The sequence below is a fragment of the Falco punctatus genome, assembly GCF_963210335.1.
Source record: "Falco punctatus genome assembly, chromosome: Z".
In the NCBI taxonomy this organism is placed as follows: domain Eukaryota; kingdom Metazoa; phylum Chordata; class Aves; order Falconiformes; family Falconidae; genus Falco; species Falco punctatus.
Window position 1 is genome coordinate 64,077,614 of NC_137586.1, and position 13,369 is coordinate 64,090,982.

The 13,369-nt window shown below is 41.8% G+C and overlaps 1 protein-coding gene across 4 annotated transcripts in view; it reads left to right on the forward strand.

Annotated features, from left to right (window-relative positions):
- The first annotated feature begins 828 nt into the window (after positions 1–828).
- The window catches only part of ZNF608 (zinc finger protein 608), a 65,918-nt gene continuing 53,377 nt past the window's right edge, over positions 829–13,369 (forward strand). Inside the window, exons 1-2 of one of the 4 annotated variants that reach the window (XM_080372648.1) lie at positions 829–2,819; positions 3,190–3,676. In XM_080372648.1, the coding sequence (XP_080228774.1) occupies positions 3,242–3,676 (435 nt within the window). In that variant the 5' untranslated portion in view covers positions 829–2,819; positions 3,190–3,241. Of the gene's footprint in view, positions 3,677–13,369 lie in introns of all 4 variants that reach the window. The other 3 variants (XM_080372646.1, XM_080372645.1, XM_080372647.1) reach the window with 3 other exon arrangements.

The following is a 13,369-nucleotide window of genomic DNA, read 5'->3' on the forward strand; positions in this document are numbered from 1 at the left end:
CGGGCGGCGGGGCACTCGGTAAGGTATTCCCGGGGAGCACCCCCGGGCGGCAGGGATCCCCGCGGCCGCGGGCGTGGCGGGGCCGGTCGGTCGGTCTGTCTGCCTGCCTGTCTGTGTGTTGCGGTGCTGGTGGGGGGGGTGTTTCCTCCTGTTTTTTTCTTCCTCCTTTTTTTTCTGGGGGGGGTGTGTGTGTGTGTATGTGTGTTAAAAACCCGACCCGTATTCGCTGGATACGCTTGTCACCCATTTTTGTTCTCACGACAACCAATGGAGCCCGCCAGCCTCACGTGACGCGGGCGGCCTGAACTGTAACGGAACCGCTGCGCCTCGGGGGTTGGCGGTTGCTGGCGCGAGCGCCCCTCCTCCCCCCTCTCCCCCCCCCGCATCCCCCCTCCTCTCCCGTCCCCCCGTCGTCGTCCCCCACCCCCCACTCCCTCGCCCGCCACCGGCAATTCATTACGGCTTTTAGCTTCCCATCGCCGGCTAATTAAAAATACTAAGCTAAAGCTCCAAGGCCGTCTGACTCGGGGGTGGTGGGGGTGGTGAGGCGGGCGGGGGGCGGCCGGGGGGCAGGAGCAGACTGCGGGGTTTGCCGAGACAATGAGGTGGGAGCGATCTGTCCTGAAAAAAAGGTCGTCTGCTTTATCTCCTCGGACTCTAATTACTGAATTACTTACCGCATGACTGATTAGCCCAAGCTCCCGGGTTTTTCATTATTATTTTCTTTTTCCGAGACAGCAATTTGAAACTGTGCTTATGCTTTTTTTTATTACTATTTCTAAAACGCGCAGATTCAAGGCGGGTGGGGGGGGGGGGACGGGGGGACGGACACGACGACAGGCACAGACACCCCCCTCCCCGAAATCTGATCCCTGGGAAAATTTACTTCGTCTGAGAGCACGCTGTCCTTCCTCCACTCCCACAAAATGTTTTGATAGCCGGTTTATCAGATCAGTGATTCCCCCCTCCCGCTCCTCCTCCTCTTCCTCGCCCCCCCCCTCCCCCCCCCCCCCCGTTTCCCCTCAAGTTACTTCAAGAAATCAGATCTGTCAGGACGGGCGAAAAAAATGCCACTTCCCAACTAACAGGCGGAATCCAGCCCAGATTTTCAGTCCTTTCTTCTTCTTTTTTTCCTTCCTCCCTTTCACTAATTTATCCCGATGTTAGCACATTCTGTCTTGTAACACCCGGGCGCCTGTAGGTTTGTTTCATGGGATCATTACTTACTGATCAGGATGGCTCCCAGGTCCGGGGCTGAAGACGGAGTGTGAAGTTGGGGAAACATTTTTTTTTTTTTTTTTTAATTACTGTGATGATTATTACCTCACGGTGCTTATTCAGGAAAAGCAAACAAACAAAAATCTGGTCCTTGATGCTTCAGTTCTGAATGTGAAATATTACCTACCAGCTGGTAAAGTTGTGAGGCTCAGCATTTTTTTTTTCTTTAAGCAAGGAGGAAAAAAAACCTAAACAAACAAAAAAAGGACTTCTGATCCGAGTGCCAAAGTAGGGGGAGATATGTTATTGACCGATTTATACTGGCTGAGATGGTACTTGCTTTCTACTTCTTGATCACTTGCTCTTTAAGTAAAATGAGGCACAGAGTTGTTGCTGAGACGAGTGGGAACAGCATTTTGATTTGCTGGTTTAATTAAAAAATGATAAAGGATTAAAGGTAAGCATTATGCATATCTATGTATAAATATTTCCACATTCGACTGTAAAAGGGAGAGATCGCTTTAAAAATCGTTTTAACTAAGCTTTGTCAAACACACACTCATTTGCGGTCACTGAGGCCACCTTGGTGCAGATCACTTAAGTGTATGTCTTAATCAGTTTCCTGTACAGTCAGTAATACTATATTTAACAGACCTAACAATTGTGTGACCTAGGAGTACATTAGAACTGCTTTTAGAACTGTTATCTTGATAATATTTTTCTAAAGGAAAAAGACCTTTTTATTTCTTTTCTTTCTTTTTTTAACCTATGGAGTTTAGTATTTTCCAGTAAACATTTGTGTTTGTAGGCTGTTGATTTTTAACAGAAGCTGTGTTGTGGCAAGGAAAAATGAGGTTTCCCACTTCCCTTAGTGCTCCCTCACCCCTTCCACAAGAGATTAAGCGGAACGGGGGCAAAAGATAATATAGGAGAGTCACAAAACTTCAAGGGTCTGGTTTAAAGCCACGAAATCCATGGAATGCAGCGAAGAGTGAATCTGTGAATCTTCCTTTTCTCCCTTTCGTGCCTAGGTGGTGGTCCAGGGGTTAGATTACAACATGTGCTCCAGCAGCTAGGCACCACTTCTAAGACTGTATTTCCTGAGCTTTGTGGATTTAAATCATGTAGGGGTTTTTTTTTTGGTTTTTTTTTTTTTTTCTCCCCCCCCTCTCCCCTCCTTTCTGTGGACGTGACTTTTTTAGGAGAGACTATGGATATTGGTATCCAACTAGATTAAAGATGCTCGCTATAAAAGCATCATGGTCATAGCCTCCGGTTTAACAAACTTAAGAAAAAAATGGGGCAATGGTAAATGATTTCGCTCCCCCTAACCTTGCTCCCTTTTTATTAGTTGTATTATATTCTGGTAAAACCCAGACAAGAAATATTTGACTTTCCCCCTCATCACAGGACAAGGTGGACGTGGACTGCAGGTTGTGAACCTAGATACACCTCGGGGAGGAAGACAAGAAGAGTTGAACTTAAGAGAGCCCAACGGAGATAAACGAATGTCCCCACATCTCCAAAGGAAAGTTCATCGGATTTTTACTCTAGAGATCTCATCTTCAGGATGTCATTGAACACTTCCACTGCAGGAAAAGGTGTGGATCCAAACACGGTTGACACTTACGACAGTGGCGATGATTGGGAAATCGGTGTTGGGAATTTAATAATTGATTTGGATGCCGATTTGGAGAAGGACAGACAGAAATTTGAGATGAATAATTCTACTAATACCACCAGCAGCAGTAACACCAGCTCCAAGGATTGCGGGGGTCTGGCTTCCAGTGGGGCTAATGCTACCTCAGCCTTAGCTGATGGCCTAAAATTTGCTTCTGTTCAGCCCTCTGCTCCCCAGGGGAATTCCTCTCACAAAGAGACTAGCAAATCAAAAGTGAAAAGGAGTAAAACTTCTAAGGATGCTAATAAATCTCTGCCTTCTGCTTCCTTGTATGGGATTCCTGAGATCAGCAGTGCTGGCAAGAGGCAGGAAGTCCAAGGGCGCCCTGGAGAGGCAACTGGCATGAATTCAGCACTGGGTCAAAGCGTGAGCAGTAACCCAAACGGCAATAATAGCACCACCAGCAACACCACCACCATTGCCTCTTGTGGGAAAAGCAAAGAGGAAAAAGCAGGTAAAGCCCCAGGCAGCAGAGGCTCCAAGCGAGATAAGGATGCGGGAAAATCCAGGAAGGACAAGCAGCATGACCTGCAGCAGGGCCACCCCAACGGCAGTGGGGGTGGCAGCGGCCAAGCTCCCCCTGGGCACCTCTATGGCTTTGGGGCCAAGGGAGGTGGTGGTGGAAGCAGCAGCCCCTTCCACTGCACCTCCTCTGCTGTGGGGGAGGTGAGCAAAAGTACCCCGGATTCAGGGTTAATGGGGAACTCTATTTTGGTAAAGAAGGAAGAGGAGGAGGAAGAGAGCCACAGGCGAATCAAGAAATTGAAAACAGAAAAGGTAGGACAAAGCTCCTCTCCATCTCTCCTCTTCTGTGTCTCCCTGTGTGTTTGGCTCCTGTGTCCTTCTCTCTGCTATTTGTGACATGCATCTGTTCTTCCTCTTTCTCTTAAAGAAAAAAAACAACAGCCCTGAGACCTCTTTCCTAGACAGAAGACACCATGTTTTGAGTGTGCTGCTCTTTCTTATGATTTCCCCTCCCTGTCAGACCTGGAGAACCTTTCTGTTAAGTCTGTTCCTTTTGATAGCGCTCACCCAGAAGGACAAACCCTGCAGTGGCCCTGACTGAGCTGTCACAGGTTTTAGTGGAAAGCAGCAGTGTTGGTACCAGTGGGATGGCACGTGTTTGCAGGCTGGAGATCTGTGTGTTTGCCTAGAGGGGTGTGTAACTCAGGCTCCAGGAGCAGCAGTTCTTGTATGTGCTGACACTTCCAGCACCGCTGGGCATTCATGGCCATTCCTCGCCCAAAGTCTAAAGGGACCCCTCTCCCTTCTCCTCTGACCCGCTGTCTGGAGTTGAGATTGTGTTTGGGGGGTGGGGTGGGGAAGCAGGAGGTGCCGTTACACTTTGTGGAGATGCAGGATGCTTATCATGCTGGGGGCTCCTGTGGTACAGCAGCCCAGAGGCCCCAGAAGCTGGTGTAGAGAACAGGGTGGAAGGAGCCAGCAGAAAGGCGGTGCCTCTCCTCTTCCTGGAAGGAGGAGGCTGGGAGGAGGGGAATGCACCTTGTGCTGAGATGCAATGTGTGCAAAACAGCTTTCGAAACAGAGGGGAGCAGTTTGTCTCCTGTCTGGGGGACATTTCATAGCTGAGCCCCGCTGGCTCTTGGATGTGAACTGCTTGTCTGTTGAGTAGTTGAAATGTGTGAAAGAAATCAGATGGGGGTGTGTGTCTTTCTTCCTTTCTATTACATTATGAAGGATGCTTTCTGTAAGAATAGATGGCCATGACTCTATTCTCTGGGAAGGGTGGAGGGAGAACTTGGCTTTTGTTAAGCGCTGGTTCAAGGAGGTTTTGGTGTCGGTGGGAATTGTTCGGTCTGTAGGGCAGACGGCGTCTTCTGGGGGACCTGGGTGTGAGCATTGGTCCAGGGTTATGGGTCTGATGAATTCTACAGGTTGTTAAGCAAAGATAACCTGGTCTGCCTGAAAAATAAAGCAAACCAACACCCCACAAATGAACAATCTCAGGGTGTTAGATTGTGACTTTATTGTCAGCTGTTGGTCTTAAATTACCTGCTTTTACAACTTCCCAGAGTGAATGTTCAGCGATGGGAAAACTTTCGGGTTGGTGTTAACTGTATGGTATGGTCTGCAAGTGTCTGGGAGGGCTGAAGGTCTCAGGGAAAAGTTATGTCTTTTTATGACCCGTTACCAGCTTTTTTGTATTTTGGTCATGTTCAAATTTTTGTAATGTTGAAGCCGACTGGAGGATTAGATTTGGGTGTTCGTGACATCAGATGTTTGTTAAAACACAAAGATAATTTCAAGGGCTTCTGTTTAAGGCAAGGAACAAATTAAATTTCATATTGTATGTGTATTACTGCTTTTAAAGATAGCGTATCTACGGACGAATTTGAATGAGCCTTGTGACCTTTTCTAAATGCAGATGAGAAAACCAGATTGCTGTAATTCATGTGCGTATGTTTGTGCTTTGGTTTATGGAAGTTTTGTTCGCGATGGAAAGGTGTCCTAAAATCGCAAAGTCTTTTTATTAACTTAGTACAGTAGGCATTTACTTCTGTTGCCAATAGCCTTCAAATTGCAGTTCTCTAATCTGTTTTAACTATCTAGATAAATTGCCCTAATCCGGTCTTCACAATGGCTGTGGTTAAAGAGTCAGAGCCATTTGATTGGATTCAGTGGCTGCCTGGAATGTGGGAGGTACTGCCCTTTTGCAACCCCCTTAGCCTTTTAATCTCTCAGCCAAATGTTCACATTCAACAATTTTGTTTAGCTGGCAATCTGAACATTTCAGTATCTCAAAGGCTGCTGTCATGGCAACAGAGATTAGAGGGTGGTGTGGTTTCTCCCGTTTTTGTATTCTTTTCACTCTCTAGTCACACAGGAAATTGTATGAAGAATCCATATACATGCCAGTAATGTGCAATGTAAATTGGATGGCATGCAAATGCAGAGCAAACATGTATGGAGCGGTTCAGAGCCAGTAGTACACTTTGTTGCTCCAGGAGGAGATTTGGAGCTTGCATTTCCAGTAAGACACTGTTGTTGGCACACACCGACTTTAATACAGGCTTCACACATTAGAGTCGTGCAGTGGTGGCCACTGTCTGGCACAATGATGTGCTTGCTTGCTGTCTTAAGTAACATCCCTTGGTGTTTCTTTTCCCAAACAATGTTCCGTTCTAGACGTACAATAATAATAATAAAACTCATTGCTGACAATGGCTGCAACCTTAAGCCTACCCTGTGGCACTATTAATGGTACTGAAGTGTTTTATGTTTGTTGTTCTGGCTTTTTCCCCAAATATTTAATAATAATTAGATTTTTTTAAAGGGGGTTTTGGATTCCTTAAGTATTCTTGCTTTGACTGTTTATACACTGGAACATAGATGCTGTACTTGCACAATGTACGTGGTGTCTGTAGATAAATGTATAATTTTCAAGCCTGCATATTAAAATCAGTTTCCGGTTATCTTAATGTTAGGAAAGACGTCTCATGAATTTGGATGTTTCCTCGTAGGTACAGATGAGTTCATGTCTGCTGATTCAAAATCTACAGGTTGTAATCTACAGAAATATAATACTGCATTTGTTTACTATTTGTGAAAAGCTTGGAGCAGATTCCCGGGAGTTGTAGTCACTGTTTAGCTTTCACAGCATGCTTCAGTGTCTATTTTTGGTCTATTTATTCTGTTTCCTTGCTGCATAAAGTCATGTAAAACATGATAAATTGGATCTTATGAAGCCTAATTAAATCAATGACTGTGTTCTGCTGGCTCTTTTATGCAGAAACCGCAAGTACGTTGTAAAAGTCGCCACTCCCCTAATATGTGGATAAAGTCAAAGTATGCTGTAATTCTAAGATGTTTGAGCTGTGTTCGTGCAGCCCATTTTGTGGTTAAGCCACCAGTGACATGTCTGAATAAGTAGCTTTGACAGGTAGGCTAACCACTCCTAAGATTTTTGGTGTTAAAACCTGTCTCCATTTTCCATTTCTCATTCATACTGTTTTTAGCAGTTACTGACTGTCAGCATGAACTCTTCATCTGTTTTAGCTATGTTTTTTGTATTTTTAACAGCTGTTACATGGAAAAGCGTTCAGAGCATCTGCAAGAATTTGCGTTTTGTGTGTTGCAGGGAGATTTTGAGATTCGGTCACAGTTTACTCTGAGATATGTGAAAATTGTATTTGGCATGTGAAAATCACTGTGTTTACATGACAATAATACAGAAGATACAAAGCTATAATCAGAGGTGTCTACATGCAGTTTTTAAATGAATCTGTCCAGTGATACTCCAGGATTGAGTTTTTCTCTTGTATTGACTTATTGCTTCCCATTAAGACAGCATTTCACGTCTTCAGCAAATTAACATGTTGGCTGGTATTGTTTATTTTATATTCACTATTTTTTTAATAGCAGGTTTGAGGGTGTTCTACACTTCATCAGGAAACTCCGTGTGCATTTTACCTATTGATGTAAATCATTTAAGTACATGCTTTGATTAATGATGTTATGGAGATATGCTTTTCATGTACTTTTCTTGCCAGCCTTGTGTGTAGTTTATTTGCTGTGAAATAAAAGGGCAGGGAGGTCACTTGCTGTAATTAAAGAACAAAGTCTATTGTTGTTTGACAGCAAACTGTTTTGAAAGCTACATAAGGGATTTAGCTGTTAAAAACATTGATAACTATGGGTGTCTAACAATAAGCACGGCTCAAGGTTCTTAAAGTTCTGTAGTGCTGTCTAGTAGTGTGACGGTGCTTTTTGAGCTGGGTGAAGAGGTGTTGCCCTTTGGCCGGGGAAAGCTTTCCGTGTGAGCCTGCTGACCTTTGCCAATATGTACTGCCAGATCTGCTATTGAATTCCTGTGCAAAGCAGGAGTTAGTGTAGCACAATGGAGGCTAGTCTAGAACGTTTATAAAATAAAGTAAGGAAGCTGATAACCTTACTCGGAACTACTGGAAAAATAGTTCACTTTGGGCATTGGTAATTTTACAATTTTAATAACTTCATAAATATCCAGTAAAAAGGAAAGGATTGATTGTCCAGATGTCATGAGGTTAACCATGTTCTCCGTGTTAAAGGGCTTTCCTGCAAGACTGTTTTAATTATAGCTATATAAAGACTTGTTTTTCCAAAGTAGCATTTTATAGTCCAATAAATGAAATGTATGTTAAAAGTGCTAAGCAAAATCTCCCGTAACCATAGAGGTGTTCAATAACCAGATTCAAGTAACATGGAAAGTACCATCTGTTCCTAGTTTTCAGCATAAAACCAGGAATTGAATAGCTGAGATTTGCTCATATTTTTTTCGACTCTCTTTCTTTTTTTTATTATTATTATCATTATTTAAAAAAAGTTCACCTGGCACTTTATAGAAGCTTTCTGAAATGCAATAATACAGGAGAGACTATGAAAACACATGTTCATGCGTACAGTTAACCAGTTCCACTTTCATTTAAAGAGATTTCCAGAAGCTCAGTCATTGAAGAATTTATAATGGTGAATCATCTCCTGCAGGCAAACACAATAAGGGTCAGTTCTTCAAAGGTCTTACTCTTTAGGTAGAACCTGAATTACTCTGTCAATTTTTCCCTACGAGGTAAAGGAAGGGGGGGAGGGGGGGCGGAGGGAGAGGGAAAAAAAAAAAAGGCAGCCTCTCAAAGGATAACTTTAGCAAGCTCTTATCAGTCACCTAATTGCATGTCACAAAACCACTGACTAAAATTTTCCATGCAGAGACTTTTCTGCTCTTCAGAGAAGTGTTCTAGAGTTGTTGATAGAGGAAAAATTACTCTTTTAAAGATAACTTAAGTTCTGAACTGTTAGGCAATGAGATTCTTGGCTGGAGCCTGCGAGCCCTGGATAAAACGCCGTCCGGCCTTTGTTTGAGGTCTTTTACTGAAGCTAATGACTGGTCTTGTGCCGCCCTGAGATAAATGACATTATCTCTGAGTGGTCTGACAGGAAACAGACATGTTAATGGTGAAGCTGCGGGGAGGATCTGCTGTAGCTCTGACAAAAGAGTAGAGCTTGGACCCCTGGTTGTGATCATTAACACATAATGCATTCCAGCTTCTTCTACCAGGGCCTTGATAATTGGAAAGCTATTTTATCGACAACAACGTAAATCATAAATCTGAAATATGCAGTTTTTCTTGCATGCTAAAACTCGTGTCTTTCCCCTGCCCCGCCCCAGAAATGAATGACCTCCATAGTACTGATGCTTGTGGGAGATTCAGTGGCCTGCTTTCTGTCAACTGGTCCCATCCTTTGCATGTTGAGTGCAGTTTTCCCGTTACTTGCTCAGTGTTATCCATGCCATTTGCGTTTGTCAAAGTAGGCTAAAAGAATAAAAAAATAAAATACCTGTGTTTCTCCACATCTTACACGGTGTTGCTGGTACATGTGCTACTGAGCACATCTTATAAGCATCATCAGGAATATGGTCTTGGAAATACTAACATTTCTGCTATCAGAAATACCACCTTTACTTATGTTTTGGATAAAGACTTGTATATTTTGGATTTCCATCACCCATCCTTGAAAAAAGGTTAGATTACTTCCAGCTTTGTGTCGCTGCCACATGTTCTGCATTTCTCAGATACAGTACTCAAATTTTGAGTGGTATGCCAGCTGCATGTTCCATATTTGTGCCTTGGTGTACAATGAAGATTGCGGAATACAACCAAGTTTCAGAGTCTTCTTTGCTTTGAGCTAAGGTACTTTGTACAGATGATCCAACAGCCAGGTTATTCTTCACATAATATGCTTAGCAATGTACCAGCTTTATATTGTACTTGTATAATGTTCTAATGTACATGGTGATACGTCACTGCATCTCCTGAAAGGCTGGAGAGGTTACCTGACAGAATTCTTAATTGTGCTTTATTTCTTACAACAGAAATACAGCCTCCCATGAGTCCTCACACAGGGTCACACCTGTGGATCTATGGATGTAGTGACTTCAGTGTAAGGGCTAGCCATAGTTTTGCTGAAAACTAGTGTTTTGTGTAGTATGTTTACATGTCAAAGAGTTATTTCTTAATAATAATCACAGAAGATGTGTTGATCTTGTTAAAAATTCTGGTCTGTACACAACATTCCCTGTTGAGTGAAAGACAGCAAAATGGCGTTCCATGAAAATTTATGATGATCACATAATTACAGAAAGTAAATATTTTTTTTTTAATTTAGAAAAGTTTGTTTATATTTTTTTCTTTTCAATTTGACACCCCCCCCCCCCCCCTCCTTTTTGCATCCGAGTGTTTCTGCCCAGTGGAGCTCTTCTGTGGTGCAGCATTTCACTAAAAATAATAATACAAGCTATCATTTTTTAATTTACTTTAAAGTATGTTTGAAATGAGATAATTTTAGTAAAGATAATTACCAGGCTTCTTATCAGGACTTAAGGGGTTTTCTTAAAATGAGATTTTAAATTACAAGATTTTAAAAATTATTATTACATTCTTGAATTAAAGCCAGTTTGCTGCAGGCTATGAGTAGCCATTTGGGCAAATATGAAGATCAGACTATGACTTTTGGTTGTACTGTAGCCAAGGGTTTCAGTAGGCACTCTCTGTTGGGTTTTCGCTTTTAATTCAGACTAAATGGTCTTGGCAATTGGAACAAAGCCTTTACATTTGAATGAAAGGTTGTAAAACTATTCAGAGTGACTTGACTGACAAGCACTTTCTTTGTAAAACAGCCCCCCCCCCTTTTTTTTTTTTTTTTTTAAGCTGAGAGAAAATTCAGGGGGCTGGGAGTAGGTAGTTTCTTCTGGTGCCCCTTTTTGCACATACATAAGATATATGTGATTTTATATCTAAGATTACTTGATTAAACACCTTACGTAGGGTAGGGTAAGTTGCATGCAATGAAATAGGATTGATGATTGTATATATATAGTTTGTCCAGCTCTAGCGTAGCTATGGTATTGATTAAATTTTCTGCAGTCTTAAGCCCATACTGCAAGTAAAAAAGTTGCATTTTAGTGTCAGAAGTTTAGAATATGTCGTCTTTTCCTGTAAGTTGGCAAATACTGCTAAATCTCAAACAAAGGGATCGACTTTTCTAGCATCTACCTGTAATGTCCACTGGGGCTATTCAGATCAAAGCCATCGGAAATTAAATGTGAAGCTCTTTGTTTCAGTAACTTTGAAGTGAAGACATGCTATGTTGAATTGTGTGTCCTTTCTGATAAATCTTCCTCAACTATTTTGACTTATAAATCTTAGAGAAAAAATAAATACCAAACATTTGGGTTCCTTATCTTCTATCATTTTCATCCAGTTTTTGAGTCTTCCTACCCAAAATCTTATTCCAGGGCACAGACCCAGCTTGGCTGAGGTGTTCAGTCTCCTGAGAATCTCTACCAAATAGTAATCTAAGAAAAATGCCCTCATGGGGATGTTTGAAGCATATGCCAATAGTGGCATGTGAACACAGTTTTTGCAGTCAAAAGAGCAAACTAAAATCTATTGATTGTGGTTACTTGGTGTTTTCAAAACAGTGGTATTCTAGTTGTTGAATTGTCTTGTCACGTTAACCAAGAAGCAGATGGCATTATGCCACAGAATGTATTCTTACTTAAACGAACTTTAGAGGTTTTGATGTGTTTTCTTTTCCTCTTATTTCCCTGATGGCTTCTTTTTATTGAAGAGTAACATGAGGAGACCTGGTAGCAATTTTATTGCCTTCCCATAACGGTTTGAAGTAATAGCTTGGTCTTTGGTTGCCAGTCAAATTTCTATCAGTCAGCTTGATTCTGTTTTTTATCATGTGGCAGTGGAATATAAAAAGTATGTGTTTGTAGTTTGCCCTCAGAAACTGGGTCTTTTTTTCATGCTTCAATTAGCAACAGAAGACTAAGCTCCAATTGGTCACACTTTTGTAAACTACAGCTCGCTTTCTACATTTTGATAAAAGAAAGCACCAGGTTTAGACTCAGTTTCTCAGGATATTTTGAGGCACATCTGGCCGCCTTAACTATGTGCACTGGATGGTTTGATTTTGCACACATTTAGTCATTTGCATTAGCTATTGAATTAATACAGTGGTTTTGTAAAGTTGCCTCCCCCCCCCCCCCCCCCCCCCCCCCCCTTCACACTACTCAAATGCCACATTTATTTGATGAATTTCAGTGATGCTGTTCTGAACTGTGGTAGAAATAAGTCTTTCACAAGAGTGGTACCATAGGTATCTGTTACATAAACATAACTTTTTACAGTTTTCACTGCTTCCCTCAACCAGTAAGAAGAGTTTAAAGCAACTTGTAATCTTTCTCATAGTGCGTAGGGCCAGACCAAATTATTTTTGGATTTCCTGTCACCTCCTTGGCTGATTTCTGCGGATGGCTTATGTTAAAAGCAACAATAATGTTTGAATTGGAAGGGTTTGGTCTTTGGGTTTTCATTCTTTGTGGAGAACTGTTTATTTGTGTGTGGTTCGCCACACTACATGGATAGTACTATCAAATCTGTGCTTTATTATAGGCTTATAGCAGTGGAGTAATGGCAGTAGTTGCATGCTTTGGGGTTTCATGTTCTTGCCAATTCTTCCTTTTTAAAGGAGGGAAATGAAACTAGATCTCTATCTCTGCGACAAAAGGTCCTAGAAGAAAATACAATTAGAAATGGACCTCATTATTCAGTGGAACTTTGTTTTGCTGCTAGGAGTTTCAAATCTGATTTAGTAAATGTCCAGGGAGTTGTTCAGTTAGCTTGCACTGATGATAAAGATCTAATATTGTAGGAGTATTTCTGGGAATATTGAACATATTTGACATAAAGTTTTACTGGTTAATTTTTGCCTTGGTTTAATGTTAGAGATTATATGTTGAATTGCACTAGAGTTTTGCTATTTAAATGAAAAAATGCTGCTGCAAATGGAGAACAATGAAGGTGGTTGTTCCACACCCAGTGTTAGTAAGAATTAAATGCATGTTCTTACCTACTTCAGCCAGTAGTAAGGTGCAATGTCATGTAATGGTGTTACTAGTTGCTGCTTAAGGACAGGATTGTATACATGTATGTGTGTATGTATATCGATATATATAGTCATATGTATGAGGCAGGTGTGTATGTGTGTGTGTGTATATATATATACACACACACATACATGGAAGAAGAGTTGCTACTGTTTTATAAATATAGCACCTGAGTTTTGGCTGATAATCTGTGTTTACATTTCATGTCCAGATCCTTTGACAATCCTTCCTGTGATGTTGCACCAGATGCCAAACACTGAAGGAGAAAGCTAGCAGCTGTTTCCATTACAAATTTGGTACATTAGCCTCCACAATTTATTTTCACTTTTATACTCCCCTCCAACCTTTCTTAATCACCCTTTAAAAGGAATTTTCCCTTCTGCCTCTGATTTATCTGTGTGCAGGGTTCTGTGTTATTCTTAACTTTAAAAATGAAAATCTGTGTGATTCCCAGCCCCCCACCCCACCCCCCAAGAGCTTGATGCTTTGACTCTTGCTCACAGTGGGCAAGGGGTTAA